Raw genomic sequence first — 21,577 nt, forward strand, 5'->3', positions numbered from 1 at the left:
GCCAAGTAAATAGAGTTTAGCAAAACGGATTTGCTAGCTTGAAAATAAACCTTCGGAAGGTTGACTGCGCGAATTAGAAAACCGTGAACATATTGATTCTACTTTATTTGACATGTCAATTATATAAGCAATGAATTCCGAAATCAAATTACGAGAAAAGTAAATTCAGACCCAAAATGCAAACGAAAGTTCGTTTTTTCCGACTGTAACGCCTTTCAATTATTTTATAATCAAGTGTTCCGTTAGTTCTCATTCGCTTAGTAAATGCCGCGCAAATTTCACGATTTCTTCAATTCTATATCTAACCATAACCTTCAAGGTTGTTCCTTTTGCTGGTCTTCCAATTGTACGTAACTCTCTATCAATTGTAAAACAAAGCTTAAAGGGACTATGTCACACCAGGCGCATGCGCGCGTTTATAAGAAGCACTTTGTGCTACCGTCGGAGACTTCAGGAAGCTGTTTAAATCGCGTTCATCTTCGGAAAGTTAGCGGCTGATTTTTTTATTTACAAACGGTCTTTAGAATCGCATGCAGGAACTGTTTGTTGCGGTATTTTTGAAAGCTTTTGCAATGGTGGAAAACATGAGCGATTTGGAAAAACATTTTATCGAAAAGTTAAACGCCAAAAAATTCTTTAAAAACATTTTAAAAACTCTACAAAGCGGACGACGTTTCGGCGTAACTGTACGCATTATCAAGTCAAAACGGTAAGAGTTAAAACAAGAATAAAAAAGACGTAAAACAATGAAATATTTGTGTGTCCTATGGGTATAATACCCAAAGTATAACAAAACGAACCAATAGAAAAATAAACGAAAGTGTCAAGTGAAAAGTTTGGCGCGAATTGAGCGCGAATTCTCGTGGACAAAGCCTTCGAGGAAGACGCACAGTATGCAACTTCAAAAGCATCAACTAACAGAGTTACAGAAAATGGCGGAAAAGCAAACATCCTGGGACGAGTTGTATGCAAATCGGTCTCGACCGGACTCTACTGCGCATGTGCCCCAGCCGACAGTGCATAGTCCCTTTAATTAAAACAAAAAATACTTAAGACTTACATATACTGTATGCTCCTTGTTCGGCCCTGAGTAACTCGGTTCTTATATCAAAACGGGTCATTATAATATTATGCAGTGTTTCGTTTGAATTGCTCCAGCCTTGAGATTGCCACGGACAAGTCCCGCAGTAGCGAGGCAATCAGTCCGGCTTCAAGTTCACTGAATATGGCGTGAGAACGCCATTAAAGAATGTTGCCTTCTTGAAGACAAAATGAGATTTTAGCGTTCATTTGACCATGTCAGTCGCCTTTAATGTTTTCTCCTTGTGTATTGGTCAACTGATATGGTACTCAACTATGGGGGTCACCAAGACAATACACGTTCTTTCTAAACGGAACTACCAATTTCGTTGGACTGAGATAAATATCAAATAAGCCAAGTGCATGCGTGGAATCGATTTTCCTACATTGTGCACACTGCGCATGTTAGTTCCCAGTCCTGCTTGTAGCGCGGACATGGTAACACGCCACACTTTCCCTGTACTGAAGTGAGTAAAGCCTTGCCAGACTGACTTTTCCTATTAGTCACACTGACTCCAGTCGCGTCTGCGTCCACACATATGTATTCTGGTCTCGTGCTGTTTGAGACGTCAGTCATAAGATACCCGTGATACTCGCGGGTCCACTGACGGGACGGGCAAACATTACGGGCCGGGATCATCAGTAAGGAACCTCTTTTCTCCACTCGACACATAGCGCAGGGTACTCCTAGGTAGTTTATCTGTTTCCCCTGACCAGGGATAGCGAAAAGGTCCTCCACTTGGCCATACTCCACACCAAAGAGGGACGCTTTGGAATAGTCTCCTGGTGTAGGGGGCTTGGAGTACATGGGGGTCAGGGGCATACACAGATAATTGGCTCCTCCTCCGTGGTGCTTGGGTCGCCATCCTGCTACACGACCTAGCACGATCAAAAATGATTTAAAAGTAGTTTTCGTTGGGAGAGACTCTGTCGATAGAGAATTCTTAATAACCCTGGTGCATAGAGGATCAAAGTAGGGGAATACACCCACCGCATGTCTTATTTCAACAATAATCCGTCTTAATTGACTTTTAGCCAGCAGGTGTTAGCTATTAAGTCACTAACGTGGGTATTGATAAACTACCTCAACCCGATGTAATGCTTTTAATTTACTGTCTGCCGCAGGTTACATGTTGTGATTTTGTTAAATGTCCATCGTGGCATTTCAAGACGAGCTCAAACGAAACTTTCTTGAAAGTTCTGTTACTGGCAGATTTAATGCATTCAAATTCATTATCAAATAACTCATTTCTGCGGCCCTGCTAACCTGAGCCAGTACCTCACAAGCCCTCATATTTACTCGCCTTCGTACACGAGAACAGTTCCTCTGTCAGCGGGGCAAACTCTGCTCCCCCATCGAATGAACACAGTGCTCCCAGATGTCTCCTCTTTAGCCGCTGTAGTTGGAGGTTCCTTATGGCACGTGACTGGATCCCCTGGGGGCCCCTTCGGACCTGGTTTTCCCCTGTGACCTCTATGGCCTTTTTCACCTTTCGGGCCTGTAGCACCATCTCTACCTTAAACAAAACAAAACCTGCTAGAGTACCAACTTTACTATTAATGAGGTAAAAGCTCACGCCTCCTTTTGAATTCTATCTTTCCTCCTTCGTGCCTGCCAGCTAGGCTGATTTCACGGTCAGAGAAATATATCTTTCCAGTATTTCGAAAGGCACGGTCTTTCTTCTTCAGGGTATTTTTGAAACTGACCCTGTGGCAAAAGACGTTAAAATTTAAAACAGTTACAATAGATAACATACTAACATAGGCTTAAGCAGGGTCATGGGCTCCTGGCTTAAGTTACAAAAACAAAAACGTTACAAGGGAGTGTGTATTATTTATGGGAAGGGGGGGCTGGCGAATGGGAGGGGGGGCAAGCAAAGTTTACTCCCCTATTTAGGGGGGGGGGGGGGTCAGAAAGGTTTTACTCTGGATCTGGGAAGAGGGGAAGACATTTAATGTACTTGTACCACAGTAAATCAAACCATAATCTCACACCAATAGTTTACACAGCAAATGGGTTCCATTCAATGGATTTGCTAGTTAGATATGTTTGGATTTCACTGGCTGCACCAACAGATAGGCCGCCCTCAGAAATAACTTGATCTAGGTCTTTCACTAGAACGGTTGGGTGAAGGCTGTCTGTGGTTTGCAGGTAGATCATGTCATCTGACAGTGGCAATATAACTTCTTCTGCACTTTGCCCAGTCAAGGACTCCACAACTGCAGCTTGGCACAGTCTTTTTCTCTTTTCTTTCCTCTGTTTTGCCTTTCTCTTGGCCTCACTCCACTTTTTTTTTTTTGAGTGTCTGCCAGTTGCACAAACACCCTCTTTAGCTGCCTTGTGGTATTTTCCAGACTAGTGATTACACTCTGTATCACTTCAACCTGTACATTAACATACGTAATAGTTTCTTATACTGCTAGTGGAGCAAGCAAAAGGCAGGCGAGTAAAGCGCTAAGTGGAGGATGAGAGTATGGTTTGATAATAAATGCATCATTCGGGGGGGGGGGAGGTCAAAAACGTTTACATGCTCTAGTTGCGGGGGGGGGGGGGGCAAAAAAAGTTATCCTTCATCATTGAGGTGGGTACAAAAAGTTCCAAACGTTCCCTTTCCCCATTTGCCAGCCCCCCCCCCCCCCCACCCCTCCGCATAAATAATGAACACTCCCCAATTTAAACTGATTTGAAAATACGACTTGCCAATAGGCATGAGCAAAACAGCAACCGTCACAGGGTAGAAACCAAAAACCAAAAACGCAACAATAAGAAATTTGAGAAAGCAACATAACATAGGAGGATGAAAGACGGGAAAATTTTTCATGTCTCATCTCTCCTATTTATTTAATTAATTAATTAATTAATTAATATATTTATTTATTTATTTATTTATTTATTTATTTATTTATTTGTTTGTTCGTTTATTATTTCTTCATTCCTTCCTGTTTGTTTGGAATCCTGTTGTTTGTGTGTGTCCATCCGGTCGATCATCCGGTGGGGAATATGGAAAGCGTACTTACCCGGTAATCCCTGTCTCCCTGGCATTCCATTTATCCCTGGTATTCCATTGCGTCCATCAGTACCATCTCTTCCTGCACTAATAAACACGAACACTGTGTCATGCGCAGTTCAGACTTCAAACACAGCTGCAGAGTCAACTTTACTGACTCTCAGCTCATAGAAGACTGAGGAAAGTAGCACTACTCTTTCAGTGCTGTGTGCTACGAGCTTTAATGCCAACACAAAACTATTCAGTTTCACTGAGAAACTGAAATTAGCCAGCGGCGAATGTAGGGGCGCGTTTTTTTATTCACAATTCTGGAATGAGAATGGACAGAATGTAAAATGCGCGCGTATTTCTATTCCGCATTCCTATTCCGGAATGGACAAAATGCCATTCCATCCATTCTGCTCCCAGGGGCAGAATGAACAGAATGTTGCGAATGAAAATCCAAGAGGGCGGACGGCGAGATGAGCGCTGAGGATTCAAATACGTCCCTACAAAGGAAAAAATCTGGTTATACTTTTGGACAAAATGAAACATTGCTTCTAATTTCATTGTACCAAAAGTACAAGGAAAATTGCTGCGATAACGGCTGCAATGGCAGCCTCTTTGTCGGCCGCCATATTTGTTACGCAATGTTTACTCGGCCAGGACCGACGGAGGTTTTTTTTATGCAGACAATCCAAATTATTCCTAGCATTCCGTACCAACCATTCTTTTTCCAGAATTGTGGATAAAAAACGCGCCCTAGGATATATATGGTCACGTGGTCATTTCTATCGTTTGCCATTTGCTTTAAGGTGACTCGACCCAGTTATTTTTTGGTGGTACCACCCTACTTTGAAGCTCTCTGGTATCCCCACCTTTGCTTTTATCATAAGTTTAACACACAGAATGTATAACATATAGGTCATTCTACAATATAGCAAAAAAATTTCGGCGATTGGAGTAAATGTCACGTGGTTATAGTGCCACGCCCCTTTGAGGTCTGAGTCGAAATTCTGCTGTTGCCGGCTTTTTTTCGTGAGAATCTCTCAGCTACACATAGTGCACATTAGCGCCTTGCGCTGAACAAAGCTTCAACAAAATCGCAAAGACCCAATTCGAGAAATTTAGCGCTTTCCAAATTTAGGTCATAATTTATGTAAAAATGGTAAGCAAACTTTACACGATTATATGTAATAAACTATGAGATTTATTCCTTTATTTTGGGGATCTTTATAACAGATGGGTCCTTGCAAATCAGCAAAAAGCTTTAGAGCCTTGTAAATACGCCCGATTTCAAGCAATGCAAACATATAGAAATTATAGTTTTAGCTACTTGTTGACGCTTGTCCGCGTTTCAGAGTCCTTCTCACAAAAAAAAGCATTTTCTTAAAAATTCGTAGTTTTTTTTCCTTCAAATTTTTTCAGGGCCACAATTGATTTACTAACTACCTGGATTATGAATTCCATGGTCATTGAAAAACTGTGACATTATTTTCTATAAGCCCAAACTTGAGTAAACATTGAGATTTTTAGCGTTTTGGTTGAGTTTGTGTTTTGGGAGTTTTCTATTGTTTCGAATCTGTCACGATACAGCATTCTTGTCAAGCACGTTTTCAATGTCCAATGAGTACATTCGGAAGTCAGGCAAACGTAGTCATTGCACGCGTGCTGAACAAGAATGCTGTACCATGACAGACTCGAAACAATAGAAAACTCCCAAAGCATAATCTCAGCCAAAACGCTAAAAATCTTCAATGTTTACTCAAGTTTGGGCTTATAGAAGATAATGTCACAATTTTTCAATGACCATGAAATTCGAAATCCGGGTAGTTAGTTAATCAATTGTAGCCCTGAAGAAATTTGAAGGAAAAAAACTACGAATTTTCAAGAAAATGCCTTTTTTGTGAGGAGGACTCTAAAACGTTGACAAGCGTCAACAAATAGCTAAATCTATAATTTCTACATGTTTGCATTGCTCGAAATCGGGCGTATTTACAAGACCCTAAAGCTTTCTGCTGACGTGCAAGGGTCCACCTGTTATAAAGATCCCCACAATAAAGGAATAAATCTCATAGTTTATTAGATATAATCATTTAAAGTTTGCTTATCATTTTTACATAAATTATGACCTAAATTTGGAAAGCGCTAAATTTCTCGAATTGGGTCTTTGTGATTTTGTTGAAACTTTGTTCGGCGCAAAGGAGGAGAAACCAAGCGCCCCATTATGCTTTGCGCTTAAAATTTCACCCGTCTCATGGCTTCAGTCGGTCGAGAAGTGCTTCCAACGAGCTTTTTCAATCGCCGAATTGACAGTGATCAAACTGCGTAAAGGTTAGCTTTTTAGCTTTCTGTGAATCTTTATTGTTTTATTCCCATAAAACGTCTGTCTCTAGCTCAAAAAACAATATTTCTGTCCTTCTTTCAGTTCAATTTTTCGGACCTCATTTTGATTGCAAATTGCGTGATGGCTGAATGACCCCGAACAATCGTGGTAAGTGAACGTTGTTTTCGAAATCTTTTGGCCCATAGATAATAGGAATAGCAAAATGAGATAATTTTGAAGATATTTCGAGTTTGGAACCTCGAAGTACCTCACGATTTCAGTGTGTTTTATCGCCGCAAAGTTTGGTATTTTTCGGCATCAGCATGTGCTCTCGAGGTGTGTTTGTGCCTTGTTGCCGCGGCTTCGCCACGGTTCTCTTTCTCTCTCGCGAAGAAAATAACCTCTGGCACCCCGAGTAACGCCAATAATGCAACCCTGCTCTAAATCTTTACGAGTTTTTCATTTCATCGTTCGTTTTCGAGACGTTCTTATCAGATATTTGGTTAGATCTTTTTATCACCTTTCTTCTCTTATTTTTCTAGATCAATTCATTATGGATGAACGAGAGAAACGTCCATATGTTTGCGAGTGGTAGTACCCCGAACAAAGGCCTTGTGAAGTTGACCTTTGCTGGAACCAGAAAGCGAGGAAAGACCTCCGCGAAGAACGTTGGCTTTTCAGGGAAAAGGAAGCCCTTTGCAAAAGGTACTGTATTTACTTAAACTCATGCATGGGATGTGGCAACTGTTTTGTGCGGTCCTTACTGATGGGCACTGCTTATTGGAGGGAGGGCGTCCATGTATATAACAATATATACCTGTTTAAAATAACATGTTATAGAAAAACGAAATATCTTGTTAGTGAGAGGCCCTGTACTTAAGAGAGTGCTTTTTAATATTCCGGTTGTTTACTGCCGCACTTCTTCAATGCCTCTAGTTATAATTTTAGGGGCAACACTTATTTGAGTGACTGCCATATTTATTTTGTCAATAATTGAATTATCACTATTCTTCTAACCGCAAGTGCAGGTACATATCTGGAGTGCTAATTTTTTTGTCATTTTGTTAATCACTTACTCCACATTGCAGGGAATTTTGCTAAAGGATGGACACAGATTTACCATTTTTTTTAATTGGACTCTGAATGAATGCTGCTCTGAAGAGGCATATTCTTCATTTGATGCAAGACCTGAATTTGAGATGGCAATGATACACATAATCACCGTTTATGTCTCCATGGGCTGTGACTGAATCAGAGGGAAGACAGTTCCATCTTCGTAGTTGGAAGGACCCACTGCCCTGCTTACCACAGGCATACCATCTGTCAGTCATTGTCTTGGAAACTACCTTGCCCCAACCCCCCTGATTTTTTTCCCATGCTAACTGTGTAGATGCTGTGGCTTTATCTCTTTCTGATTTGAGTTTTTCTTTTTTAAAGTTTTTTGAAATATTTTTGTCAAATTGTGGTAACCTACTTTAACAAGTTTTTGTTGTTTAAATAGTATCTAGGAAAATTCAAATAAGAAATTAATCAATAAAAGATAAATAAAATCACAACACATACATCTGGTATGTACTTGCGATCTAGTTTGGATTTGGAAATCCAAGTTCTTACACTTGATACCACTATTTGCACTGAAGTGACTAATAAATTATTATTACAAAGACTTGGTTGTACAAGGTTTATACCTAACAATGGAGTACGTTACACTATTGATGGGAGCTTGCTAATGTAACAAACATGAATAAGTTACTGGAATGAAAACCATCTCTTGATGATGTGAGGATTAAGAGTAACATAAATACCAAACAAGGAAATTATCACTGCATACATGATGTAACACATTTTCACTTTGTTTCTTAATGCAGTTACCCTTCCCAGGTAAGATGTAACCTGATTCAGACATGCTTTGTACACTTTGTTTTGGTTTTAATCCAAAAGCAACGAAAAGTGGAAATATGGCCACTGTCATGAGGTTCTTAACCATCTCAGTTGTCAACACCTCATGTCCCATTAAACATGATTCAATTAAAATCATGGAATATAAAAAATCACCAAAAAAATACATGAACCTGAATGTTGATTCTCATTTGAAAATTCAAATGACTGCCTGTAAGACCAAAATGGGATCTATACCAAATGCAAACAATGCAATCAAACAGAATTCAAGATGATGATAATGTTAAGCATGGGAGCATTTTTCTTCTTAACCAAACACAAAGCAAATGGGGAAATAGTTACCTGAATATCACAAACCAAAGATTTTGTCATTTTTGTTATATGGACAAAACTGAAAATACAACATGAGGCAAACTGTTAAACACTCCACATAACTGAATTTATTGTTATGGAAATAAATATTACAGTGAACTCTAAAGGTGGACACCTCTCTAAGACAGAAAATGATGGTACCCAGCTAGATTTTTTTTTGATAAAGTTGGTGACTAAGTTCTCTAGAAGGTGGCAAACTCTCTCAGGGAGCCAGCTACAAATTTGTGGGTCCCAGAGGACCCAGAGCTGTTCAACATAGTGTTGACATTATTTGCAGTTATTCGAATGGCTTTCGATTTTAAAAGCTTATTTTAATCATAGGTTTAAAAATCTGTGCCATGAAACTATTAAAACGATTGCACTGAATGTTGCTGAATAGCAGAACTGCTCAGCTGTGGTGAACAACACAACCATTCGCCGCTCCGAAAGAGATCCACGGAAACTCACACGTCCAAACACACATTTAGCTTAAGAAAAGGTAAACTAAACACTATGAGTACGGAAATATACTCGGTATCGACGAAATACGAATAAAACATCTTTGATTTCCGAAACATTGGTGCTTGCCGTGCTTGTTCCTCCATCGAGTCCCTTTTGAAATGAAGAGATCATGTGACATCGACACTTTGATAATATAGTTGGAAGCGATGCATTGTGGGCTATGTGGTTTCTCCTCCTTTGTTCAGCGCAAGGCACTAATGCGCACAATGTGTAGCCGAGAGATTCTCACGAAAAAAAGCCGGCAACAGCAGAATTTCGACTCAGACCTCAAAGGGGCGTGGCACTATAACCACGTGACATTTACTCCGATCGCCAAACTTTTTTTGCTATATTGTCAGGAGCCCATGGGCTCCTGATATTGTAGATTGATCTATATGTTATACATTCTATGTGTTAAACTTACGATAAAAGTAAAGGTGGGGATACCAGAGAGCTTCAAAGTAGGGTGGTACCACCAAAAAATAACTGGGTCGAGTCACCTTAGTGTAATATTAAATCTCTCTAGTATCAAAGGTCTTGTCCTCCGATTGGGTGATTACAATTTCGAAGAAAGATACCTAACATCCAAAGTAAAGGATTGGTTTTTGAAAGAGAGTACAACAACAATAGCTGACTGCTCACCGTCTCTTCCTAACAATCCATCCTTCCCATCACGCCCCGGTATCCCATTTTTACCCGGCATGCCATTCGTCCCCTGTGGTCCCTGAACACAGAATGCTCCGCGGTCAACCATGGTCACGTTACCTGAAGCTGCAATGCTGTCAAGCAATAAGTGAAGTTAATTAAACTTTTCACCAGGGGAAACTAAACTGGATAATAGGTAAGGGCTTTTAAATGATTGTTACACTTCTGATCATGCATGAAAATTCAACTGATTGTCTCTGGTTGTAGATAGCTAGGGAGGAAATACTGTGAGTTCCATCTTGAGAAAGTCGGTTCAATCATTCTCTTTCCTTTTTGTGTTTGGTTTAAACTTTTAAAACGTAATTTACTTTTATCTGAGCATTTATTATTCTCGTTTTTATTTCTGATTACTGATTCATATTTTTATACATATATTTATTTTTTAATGAAATGGAATAGAAAAAATAAAATTTGCAGTCATGTGTTTGCCTTGGTGAAACACTGTGCTTCTCCCAATAGACCATATTCGTATCTTTTTATACGTGCAAATACTTTTTATTATTAAAAACGTGATCATTGGATTATAATACAGTTTCAGAGGTTTGATTGGCTCAGCAGCCATGGTATATATCAGCCATCATACCATGCCAGAGAAATAGCGACTATTACATTGTTTTCCGTGGTTGTTATTGCAAAGCGAAATTAGCAAGATCTGGCAATATTTCTTGGTTGTTTTTAATAAAAAAGTTATTCCAATCGCGTTTGTTGGATATGGTATGATTATGGCCCAAATCCAAGGCGCGCCCATGGAATAATTGTTAAATATACTCTCCGGCAAGAGCCTCCATTACAACCTAGATTTAGTTTTATTCCGAGAATACGAGCCAGTCTATTTTAGCACAGGTTTACCGGAAACAACAAGGCAACCCCGTTGAAACCTTTGAGAGTAGCGTCATTCAAACATGATTGGTAAACATTTTCCATGCTATAGTACATAGTATATATAGTATCCTGAAGGGCACAACGCTCGCTACTAGAGAAAATATAGTTGTCACTAAGAAAGGCTCATAACTTATATTTAAATGCGGATCGACATTTTGACACTTTTGGTTCCAATCGTTGGAGACTTTGGGCCGATCTTTGATAAGTTCATTTGACTTTCTCCAAAGTGTGGTAAAAACATTGTGAGATTTTAGAATCATTATTTAACCGTTTGAACTAATATGTCAGTGGGTATATCATTGGATTGAAAAGAACAAAAAGATCTAAGGAATGATAACGCGTATACTTCACAGGCTTTTAATTAACTGTCGAAATTAATTTATGATTTGGTTCTCTTTGGCTTTGATTAACCGCACTTTTTCAACCAGTTGGAAGTAAACCACAAATTGCTATTATTATCTGTTGACAAATTACTTTCAACTATTATCAAACTGTAACTCAATCTCTGGAACTCACGAGGCTCTGTTCTGAAACTCTATAGAATAGTAACAACTTTACAAGAAAGCCTTCATTTAAAACGTAAACGCTTTGGTCTTGAAATCTTGACAATGCAACGTAAATATTTTGTTCATGCGGAGTGTAATTCAGTGATTATTATGATCTTTTTTTTTTATCTGTTGATTTGTTTTTAATCATATCCTGTATTATCCTTGAAAAGCCGGCTTGAGGGGAAAGATATTAACCAGTGTGTTTGTAATTACAACCCACTTCCACGTGTTTTCCCGCTTCTTCGCCCCCATCATGCACACATATGACACAATTGCTACAAGTTTTGATGAATTCATTGTGTTGTTCGATCACGTTCGATTATTTTGAGTTTGGCTTCTTGACAATCACTCTAATCTGTTAAACATGTTTGGGAAAATAATATCTTAAACACGAGCTCATTACAAATACCTAACCACATGGGAGGACTGGGTTACTCCTTAGAACAACGAAGTCGTGCATAGCCCCTCATATGATTGACAGAAAACACTCGATAGACAATTTGCCAATTAAATGTAAGATTATTAGTCCGACTAGCAATTAAATATCACTGGCTTTTTTTATTATTTATAAACGAGATTGTAGTTAAGTCACGTATCCTCCTCAACGATGGGGGGCATGGGACCGCAAAACTAAGATAAGGTTAGCTATGTAGCTAATTCTTTGGGCACTGACATGTCTTTGGAACCGTTCCAGTTTTGCTTAACCTAGTCAGTTACGTTCTACAGGCATGCTGCCCGTGAGGAAGGCAGAATACTAGATCGCAGAGGTAGATACCGCCTTTATTGAGACTCGGAAGTCGGAAATGTCATTGAGAAATCAGCGTACATTCAAACCACCAATGAAGCATTGAACTGTGTCAAGCGTTTTATTAAAGAACAGCCGTTATGGCTTATACACATTCTCTTATATAACTATAAACAAAAATTCTTACTCGTGGGCGGAACACAGTTTATGCTTTTGAGTGAATAGAGTGGTTTACTAAAGATATCAAGTACTCGATTAAAAAAAATCATCACGCGATTAAACTTCTGGAAAATGCGAAAACTTTAAAAGCATTCTTTTAGATATGTCAGTTATGAAAAACTTGCATATGATTCACATCATACTTTATTAACTTTATTATTTTTTAATTAAAACGGGCTATGATTTTGATAAGTCGGCTGAGGAAAATGAGTCAGGATAAGTAGTCATTAGCAATTGCGCTATATTAATTAACAACAGCACCCTCTATTGAGCAGTATACTACGTGCTCTGACATCATATTTACTCGCCAAATGCAGACCTTGTTAACACATGCGCACAAAATAGCAACATCACGCACGGGTTTGTTGGTATATCTGCTTACTCAGTATTCTGTTTACATATCACAACAAGGCAAGGATCATTAATAGCATAATCAGTCATACGTAAGACAAATACCCGGAGACCTTGAAATTAGTTTGAAATAGTTTACTCTGCATGACCTGACACGATTCCGAAAATAACAACATCTCTTAAACAAACCGTAGAGAGTAATAAAAGCGTTTACTTACTGATTTTCCAAGCTTGCAATTCGCTCCCAAAGATCTTGTTCAGCATGCCGCTTACCACGAGAGTGCAGATGAGCAACATTTTGCTTCATGTCATAAGGCTTCATCTGTACCTCGGCGCTGCCTTTATCATTGATTAAATGCTCAAGCTTGTCCAGCCTAGCAAGGGCATCGTTGAGGCGAGTGCTTAATTGTACATGAAGAGCAAACTGAGTTGAAAAGTAGCTGACGAACAAAACGAACTGAACAAACTGCCAGAAAGACAACGAAAGGCAGTGACGAACAAACGACTGTACGACTCCTCGCATCTCGTTTCTCTCAACACATTACCATTAAAATCACGAGTTTATACAGGCGTAAGTATGAATTTCCAACTAGCGGTGACAACATTTTTACGAAGACGGCCGACGTGGTTCACTTCTTGCTTCAACGTGTTTACTTTTTTCTGGTCGATGTATGCATTCCACAGGAACGTCACGTTGATAAAACTCTGAAAAGGGCGAATTTACATTCATTCATGCTAATGAACCACGAGAATCCAAGCGTAACGCCTTCGTTGTTGACTGAATTTCAATCACAAAACAGCGGCACAAATGAAGCTACGAACAAATGGACCAGTACGCCTTCTGGTATTGTTCAAGTTTGCTCAACTGAGTGAGCGCACAAAACTACAGAACTTAAAAGCGTTTTATCTTAATTAACAGATGGCGTCAAAGACGTCATTTGGAGCATATGGCTCTGGCCGGCTGCAATTACCAGGAGGCGCGATATGAAACAAGAAGTGGTCGTCATGAATCAATGGCAATGCTCCAGGGCTTCTGACCGAATGGATAAACTGCCTTTAAACGAGTCTCGTGCCCATTATATTTGTGTTGGCATTGATTGATTTGTTGAACAAACAACTGCCATGTGTGATCATATGTGTGTGATTAACACACAACTGCCACTGATGTTTGTGAAGAAGGGCTTTTCCGAGTTTCGGGAACTTTTGTCTTCTTCTATCGCCGTTAGTGCCTTCTCTGGTATTTTAAGAGATTTTGGAGAATATATTAACAAGAGAGCAAATCATTTAATCTCACTGTCTACATTTGACTGGCTATAATCTAGTTTTTTTTTTTTTTTTTTTAAGTTGAGAGGTGATTTGCCGGAATGTGAGGTAGCCGCCGAAAAACGGAGGCAAAGGAACACGCCTGAAGACCTGAGTGTAACGTGGACACTTTAATAGCACCCTTTAGTTACTGAGTCAATGATGAGGCAGGAAACATTAGGACAAACAAGTCGAGATGCAGTGCATGGTGTCCTCTTCTAAGGACAAACGTTAATACTTGGCCATCAGGGCCCGGTTGTTCGAAAGCCGATTAATGTTAATCCAGGATTAAAGTTAAACGAGGGTTTCATTTCGCTCGTTAAAAATGATTTTAAAGGCTAGTTTCAAGCTTAAGGTGAAGAAAAGTGTAAGTCAAAACTGAGGGACAAAATCTTTTGGAAGAATCTTTATTAAAGAAATAAAAAACGCGCCGAGTGCATTGTTGAGTTATATAAGCACGCGGGAATTTTTAAGAACACGAGAGAAGTGCAGAGAGGCACGAGCCGTAGGCGAGTGCCTCTGCACTTCTCGAGTGTTCTTAAAAATTCCCGCGTGCTTATATAACTCAACAATGCACGAGGAACAAGTTTTTTATTTCTTTTATAAAATATAAACAATCGCAACTCCTCAGACAAGTGCGAATTTTAATGAATCAACATCAAGTTTCTCCTTACAAGAGATAACGCATAATTTAATAGCGCGCGCTCTTCCCGATCACGACAGGGCACGCGACAGCGCAATCCAGTAAAAAGTCAAACTGTTTTCAAGTTCAAGTTCAAGAAGTTAAATTTAGCTCCAAGTCAAGTTTAACTTTTAAGGTGTTGAGAGACAAGTTCAAGTTAATTAAAAGTCTGGAAACATCAGTACAAGAGACTGTTCTTTGCGAATCGCGGGAGTGACAGCGCATTCTGTCTCTGAATTTCTCAGATTTTTCACAGGCAAAAAATCTGACGTGTGCTCCGTGCATATGTACAATTATAATGCACGCACCATACGTATGCTTCGTGCATTGTGGAGTTATACAGAACTCAGTTTGACCAATCACAGTGCTTGCTTGACCCTGGCTATTTTATAAAAAGAAATATTTAATAGACGAGTTTGATTTGTCTTTGGCCTGAGGGCTGAGTCAGTTCTTCCGTTACCGTGATCTGACCAGAAACCTTGCCTAAATAATGTGGAAACACTAACAAACCTGTGGCCCTCTATCTAAAACTATGGGAAAATACAAAGATAAAAACTACAATCTTCGCGCGATACTGGTCGCCATGAAGATAATTGCCATGACTGCAAATTATCTTATATCGGTTCCTTTTCAAATCTGGCGCAACGCAAGATTAAAAAAACCATTGCCAAGCGACTTTGCGAGGACTTAAACATCAAGTTAGTGGTTACGATCTCACGTAGTTTACAAGTTAACTTGTGCGGGCTGTACTACCTGTTTTGTTGGTGCAACCAACAGAAACCTATCCGACGAGTATTCGCAAACATTTGTCCTCCGACAAAACTCGCATATTTTCAAACACTCGCAGATTTGGAAACAAGAGGCCAGCTCTCATCTGGTGATTATTTTAGATCCTTAACTCGCGGCTCCCACATGATTTTAACTCAAGATCAAGATCCATGTGTATTCAATGGAACAGCTTTAGTTGACTATGCAATTAATGCACATCAATAGAACTCTGTCGTATTGGTATTTTTTCTTTGGCTTTTTCTACTTCCTTGTACGTTCTATTCGACACTTTATAGAGCGTTTTCATTCCCGTGACTACCAGCCATATTGGTTTACTGAAACAAAAGAAAGTATTTGCATAAAAATAGAGTTCAATTCCCAGAGGTTTAGTATGGAACACCAACATGGTCTCTATTTCTTTGTTTTGGGACACCAACATGGCCGCCGTGACATCATGTGAAAACACTCTATAGCACTAATTATTGTTATTATATGCATATTTATTTGAGTTAATGCACCACATTCAGCTTCTAATTCGGCAGCTGATCAGATGAGACACTTATTTAGCCCCCCTCCCCCCCCCCCCCAAAGCAGTGAGTCATCCTCGTATTCAAGTGATGAAGAAGGAGATGTCCGCTCAACGACATCGTCAACAAAAGTCTCGTACAGCTACACCGGCATCTATATAACACGCATCATATCGCATCGACATCGTCATCAATTCGGATCATATTTGTTCCCCTTCTTTTTCTTCTCCTGCTTTTCTTCTCCTGCTTTGTCTTCTTCCCCACGACATGGCCTTCAAAATACGGATCGCATTTCTGATCCTCCTCAACGGCTTGGCCATAACAATACAGATCATCTTTCGTTTCCTGCCCAACGACATCGTCATCAAAATACGGATCATATGCCCGCGCAAAGCCAGTCTCCTTCGCAGCCGCTCGGTCCGGAGTCACGCAACGCTCCTCGTCCCCTCGAAACTCTTCTCGCAACGCTTCTCGTCCCCTCGAAACTCTTCTCGCAACGCTCCTCGTCCCCTCGAAACTCTTCTCGCAACGCTCCTCGTCCCCTCGTAACTCTTCTCGCAACGCTTCTCGTCCCCTCGAAACTCTTCTCGCAACGCTCGTCGTCCCCTCGAAACTAGTCTCGCAACGCTCCTCGTCCCCTCGAAACTCTTCTCGCAACGCTTCTCGTCCCCTCGTGTCCCATGCGAAGGAGACTAGCGCAACGGGTGCTGCACAACTGAATGGTGGGCCAGATCTTTTAGTTTTAGGAAACTCCAAGGGAACTTTCAACACGGAGTTAAAATACTTCACCATGTTAAGGACCTCTTGGTGGTTAAGTACTTCACTGTCGAGGACAACGTCAGCAAACTCTTTTTCTTCCATCACAGGAAAACGAACTCCCTTCACGATCCGTTCTCCAAGGATCCTTCTTTTCACCGAGCCTTCTACTACAAGGCCTTGCTTTTCACATTCCTTTTCAGCCCAGCGATCGACAGCTTTGAACAATTCAACTTCTTTGATATTCAACGAATCTTTCTCAATTATTTCCTCCAGTATTGACCTCTCGATTGTCATGAAACCATCCGATTTCACAGCTTCCCCCGTTTCTTTCTCGATCACTTTCCAGCAGAGATTTATCAGTTCTTTCTCTTCGTATTTCTGTGCGTCTGGCAAAACAGTAAACACGTTTGACCCGTTCAAGTTCTCTTGCAGGTAGGCGACACATTTGTCGGCCAGAGAAGGCAGCATGTATTTCTTCGCCAAATACATCAACTGCATCACATTGTCCGGTGTCAAGTTCGCCTCGTTGCTGTAAATGAAACGAAACAACTCCAACATGCTCTCGTACTCACAATCAGAGATCTCGACGGAAACTTTTGTCTCCGCCAGTTCACCGTAAAACATGGCATAAAACACCGGACTGCTGATCGCTAACACAAACTTGTGAGCTGGAATCGTTTTGTTATGACTTCCGCCTTGCGAGTCTCGAACGACGAATTTTACATCACTGAAGAGTTCTTGATTGAAAATGGCCTCACATCTTTCGCTTATAGTATTCCTGGACGTAGATTGCCAAAAGTCCTCCCTGGCTGTATTATTAAAGGACATACTTGACACAGTTTCTGGTGCGCCAGCTTTCAGTTACATTTATCGGTAACAGCAATCTCGCACCCAGAGTCTTCAGGCTTTTTGGTCAGCGGGGCAACGCCGGGAAGACTCCAATCTCGTACCCAGAGTCTTCAGGCTTTTTGGTCAGCGGGGCAACGCCGGGAAGACTCTGGGGACATCGAATTTTATTACCGCAGGATTTCTGCGGTAAAACAATGGAAACCGTTACGGAACAGCCAATCAAAAAAATTGAATTTTTTCGATGTCCCCAGAGTCTTCCCGGCGTTGCCCCGCTGACCAAAAAGCCTGAAGACTCTGGGTACGAGATTGGGAAGACTCTGGGGACATCGAATTTTATTACCGCAGGATTTCTGCGGTAAAACAATGGAAACCGTGACGGAACAGCCAATCAAAAAAATTGAATTTTTTCGATGTCCCCAGAGTCTTCCCGGCGTTGCCCCGCTGACCAAAAAGCCTGAAGACTCAGGGTACGAGATTGCGGTAACAGTGAAAAGTCACTCTATGAGTCACGCATGAATTGTAATATCGCAGGCTCAATTTGACAAACAAACTGTGTGAATGCCCGAGATCTAGAGGGGGACCCATATAAAAAGGGCGGGGACGCTCGTCGTCTCGCATAGGGTGTAAATTTCGGATTTTAATCTCACTTTGGGTGTTCTGAGCAAAACACCATTATATTTAGCTGTGAAGGTCTCGTTTAGGGTTGCACGCGAAGAAAATATTATAAACTAAATTCGATTTTGAGACGGCAATACGACTTTATATTGACGGCTAGTTGGGAGAAAATACATTCCGTATTATATCTCGGCGGTAACAAATTTTCAATAAAAGTTGTTTGTAAAATGTTTAAACCTACTAGCTCGTCTGTTTCATCAATGGTAGGTGCTTTATGGACTGTAAATTTTTGCATTTTCTTTGTTTTGACGTAAAAATTAAAGCCAAAAATTCAAATAACCCGCCCCGAGAAAAAAATTTCGCGCACGGATATTACCATGGCTACAATATAACTGAAGTAAGAATTTCTCTTTCAATCAGCGCAGGATTTGTACTTTATCCGTTTACTCTCTCCAACAAAATGTCAGTATCACGATAAAAAAAAAAACTAAATTCGATTTTGAGACGGCAATACGACTTTATATTAACGGCTAGTTGGGAGAAAATATATTCCGTATTGGGCTCCGTCTCTTCGCGACTCCGCCCAATACCGAATATATTTTCTCCCAACTAGCCGTCAATATAAAGTCGTATTGCCGTCTCAAAATCGAATTTAGTTTATGTGCACATACTTTGCATAATAATGTACCTTAACTTCCTGGACACCAACATGGCCGCATGACGTCACATGCAAACCAACAATAGGTGACAAGAAGAACAAACTGAGGGCAAACGTGACAATAAATTAAAAAAATATGCGCGGAGACTGGTCATGAGTCATTCAAAACGTGGTCCGAACGTGGTCATTAAAAACGTGGGCACTTCCCATGCTTTTTACTTTCGCCTTCGATTTTTTTACTATTTTCCCCTTCCACCACCCTTGAGCGAGTTGGAGGAGGATTGTATGGAGTCTTGTGTTCAGCTTACACTTATCTTTTTTTTTTTTGGTTGTTTTTTACCTTTAGTTTGAAAGAAACTCAGTAACATGTGGCAAACAAATAACCATTAAATTGAATTGTCCAATTTTAAAAACAATTCATCGAGGCAGGAGACCATTAATGGGCTCCTGATCGAGGATGTTTAGGCGGAATTCTTTAAACAAAGAGGGTTGACGTAACCTGACCAAGAAGATGGTTTTCTCCAAATACAGCTTGACGATGAATCAAGTCGAGGATTAATCTCGTACCCCGATCTCAGTCGTCGGTTCGGGGCTGACCGTGGGAGATCTGGGTACGAGATTAGTCGAGGATGTTCAAGACCCCATAAAAGAGATATCAGTGGCCTCACGGGTATCATGCGGGATCAGAGCGTTTTCTTGAACTCGGATTTTTCTATGGATTACTGATCACACTCGAGGGGCTGCGATACATCCTACCGCAAACACTAGGATACGAATTAAGGAGAAACCGAGTTGATGGTCGCGCCAGCGAGTGTAAATAAAAATTTATTCATTCTTTCATTTATTCGTTCGTTCATTCACTTATTCAGTCAGTTAGTGAGGTTCGTAACAAAAAGCCCAGGTCAATACATACACCGCTGTTAAATGGGCTATTCTTCACCAGCACAGCGAAATGTTTGGTCGACCCATGTGGCTGTCGATACCCAAAATGCTGCAGAATCCTCCACAATCATCCAAGTAAACACCTGCGTAGTGAACAAAGAATCATCCCCCCCCCCCCCCCCCGCATACCCTAGTGAGCTCCTGACCTCTAAAACCATTTTGCGGTATCATGTTTACCAAAACCGGGCGTTCAAGAGGAACAACCTAAGCATCATTTAGCAAAGCCCAACCCGCGCATGTAACCCTCACTGGAAGCCCCAACAAAGCAAGACTGGGATCACACGAGCTGAACGTGTATCAAAGTTACTATGGACGGGGTGCTTCAGTTCTTGCTAAGATATCATCTGCATAGCATATGAATAAAAACCCTCGTTAGAATAACATTCGATTATCTCTTCTAAGAAAATATCTTTGTTAAATAGACTCAAGAGATCTCTTTCTATAATGTATATTACCAAGAGAGGAGCTAGGGATCCTCTCTTGATTTTACTTTCAGGTGAAATAGATTCGTAGGCATGATACAGGGGGTGGAAAAAAAAGAGTGCTAAACTGAGGGGGAGCGCTTGGGGCACTATTACAAGTTTCTTAAAAATAATATGAGATTATTTAGGAGCAGGAGACATTAATTAGAAATGCAGATGTGAAGAGGTCCAAGAGCACTCTAAAGGTCTTGGAGGAAAGGGAGAAGACGTACCTTAGATGAAATAACCTGCGAGCAGAGGCCCTTCGATCTTCCCTGATAAGTCTAGGAAGATCGAAGGTCCTCTGCTCGCAGGGTATAGATGAAACTAGAAGCCAGCAAAAAAATTTCGATTCATACGCAATGGATTCCATCCATTATTGTGAGAGGGCTAAACGTCATTTATTTAAGGGACGAAAATAGAGAAATGCTGTTGTATGCCTTTCTACGCAGTCAAGTCAGTGTAGAAAAATCTATTTATTTTTAAGGTTAAAGTTTTCTTTGCAAGGGATTAAGTGAGAATAAAAACTCAAATTCCGATAAGAGGAGGTTAGCAAAGAAGCGTAGGGGAACAAAAGAAAACAATCTATAAAACATGTACAAAAAGTTTGGACAAAGTTAATAAAGTGGAGCTGTCACGGAAATTTTGCTGTAATCTTGGCCAAAACTGCTGAAATATTTGAACCCCTTCCTTAACGTGAAATCACTGTTAGAGAACCGGGAGAGAAAGATGAAAGGATTTCTCTGAGGAAATAAAGAAATAAAATCTGTTTTTTAGCGATTTCTCCAAAATACACATGGGAAACTTGAAAAGAATTGGCCAATTTTTTCAAGTTGCAATCCATTTCCATCCTAGGCATCGGCAGACAGAAATGATTGATACTAGTTTTTGTGCACTACTAGGGTTATTTTTAACAAAATTGTACCGATTATGTTAACGTTTCCATCAAAACAAATTTTTTTTTTGCTATTCAAAGTGAAACTAAAAATAGGTGACACCGCTCCTTTAACAAAATAACGTGATGAGATTGACGACCCAATGTTAAAACCATTAACCTGGTTTCCGTTTGTATGATCATGATAAATTAACAACCAAGCAAAACATGAAGAGTGTACATCTAATTGTTCTCAGACAAGATTCCATTTACAATTAATCTTTTAATCCATTAAAGTCTCTTGAAATGACTCATTCATTAGCTCTCAAAGAAAAGCCGCGAAAAGATTGAAGAAGAACAAGGGGTCAAAACAGGACAACCGAACTGAAATCAGTAACCTGATATCTTAAGACTGGGATGGTATGAGCCGGCTCGGGCAAAATTTTCCCATTCGTATTTAATTTGGAATGATATGAGTGACAGTGAATATTATGATGATGATGATGATGATGATGATGGTGATGATGATGATGATGATGATGATGA

At 40.3% G+C, this 21,577-nt stretch overlaps 2 protein-coding genes and 1 long non-coding RNA gene across 3 annotated transcripts; 1 reads left to right on the top strand and 2 right to left on the bottom strand.

The window, feature by feature from the left end:
* Positions 1 to 84: 84 nt before the first annotated feature.
* On the bottom strand, positions 85 to 14,242 carry LOC146482235 (uncharacterized). The gene is made up of 5 exons (XM_085107551.1): positions 12,813 to 14,242; positions 9,787 to 9,923; positions 4,099 to 4,170; positions 2,385 to 2,597; positions 85 to 1,959 (listed from the first exon to the last, which is right to left on the bottom strand). The coding sequence occupies exons 1-5, from the start codon at positions 13,115 to 13,117 to the stop codon at positions 1,463 to 1,465; spliced, it is 1,224 nt and encodes a 407-aa protein (XP_084963677.1). The 5' UTR covers positions 13,118 to 14,242; the 3' UTR covers positions 85 to 1,462.
* Positions 6,274 to 8,059, top strand: LOC146482236 (uncharacterized). The gene is made up of 4 exons (XR_014864159.1): positions 6,274 to 6,401; positions 6,496 to 6,565; positions 6,936 to 7,098; positions 7,482 to 8,059. It is a non-coding gene; the product is annotated as an uncharacterized LOC146482236 (long non-coding RNA).
* A 274-nt stretch (positions 14,243 to 14,516) lies between the features above and the next one.
* Positions 14,517 to 17,510, bottom strand: LOC146482237 (BTB/POZ domain-containing protein 6-like). The gene has a single exon (XM_085107349.1). The coding sequence runs from the start codon at positions 17,458 to 17,460 to the stop codon at positions 16,042 to 16,044; it is 1,419 nt and encodes a 472-aa protein (XP_084963475.1). The 5' UTR covers positions 17,461 to 17,510; the 3' UTR covers positions 14,517 to 16,041.
* Between the last annotated feature and the right edge of the window lie 4,067 nt (positions 17,511 to 21,577).

The sequence above is a fragment of the Pavona decussata genome, unplaced genomic scaffold (genome assembly GCF_977016875.1).
Source record: "Pavona decussata unplaced genomic scaffold, jaPavDecu1.1 SCAFFOLD_47, whole genome shotgun sequence".
In the NCBI taxonomy this organism is placed as follows: Eukaryota; Metazoa; Cnidaria; class Anthozoa; order Scleractinia; family Agariciidae; genus Pavona; species Pavona decussata.

Coding starts and splice junctions, on each gene's coding strand:
- LOC146482235 (XM_085107551.1), bottom strand. CDS start 13,117: ATGCGAGGAGTCGTACAGTCGTTTGTTCGTCACTGCCTTTCGTTGTCT. Junction 9,924..12,812: donor ATTGCAAGCTTGGAAAATCA/GTAAGTAAACGC, acceptor ATTGCTTGACAG/CATTGCAGCTTCAGGTAACG. Junction 1,960..2,384: donor AACTGTTCTCGTGTACGAAG/GCGAGTAAATAT, acceptor TGATCGTGCTAG/GTCGTGTAGCAGGATGGCGA.
- LOC146482237 (XM_085107349.1), bottom strand. CDS start 17,460: ATGTCCTTTAATAATACAGCCAGGGAGGACTTTTGGCAATCTACGTCC.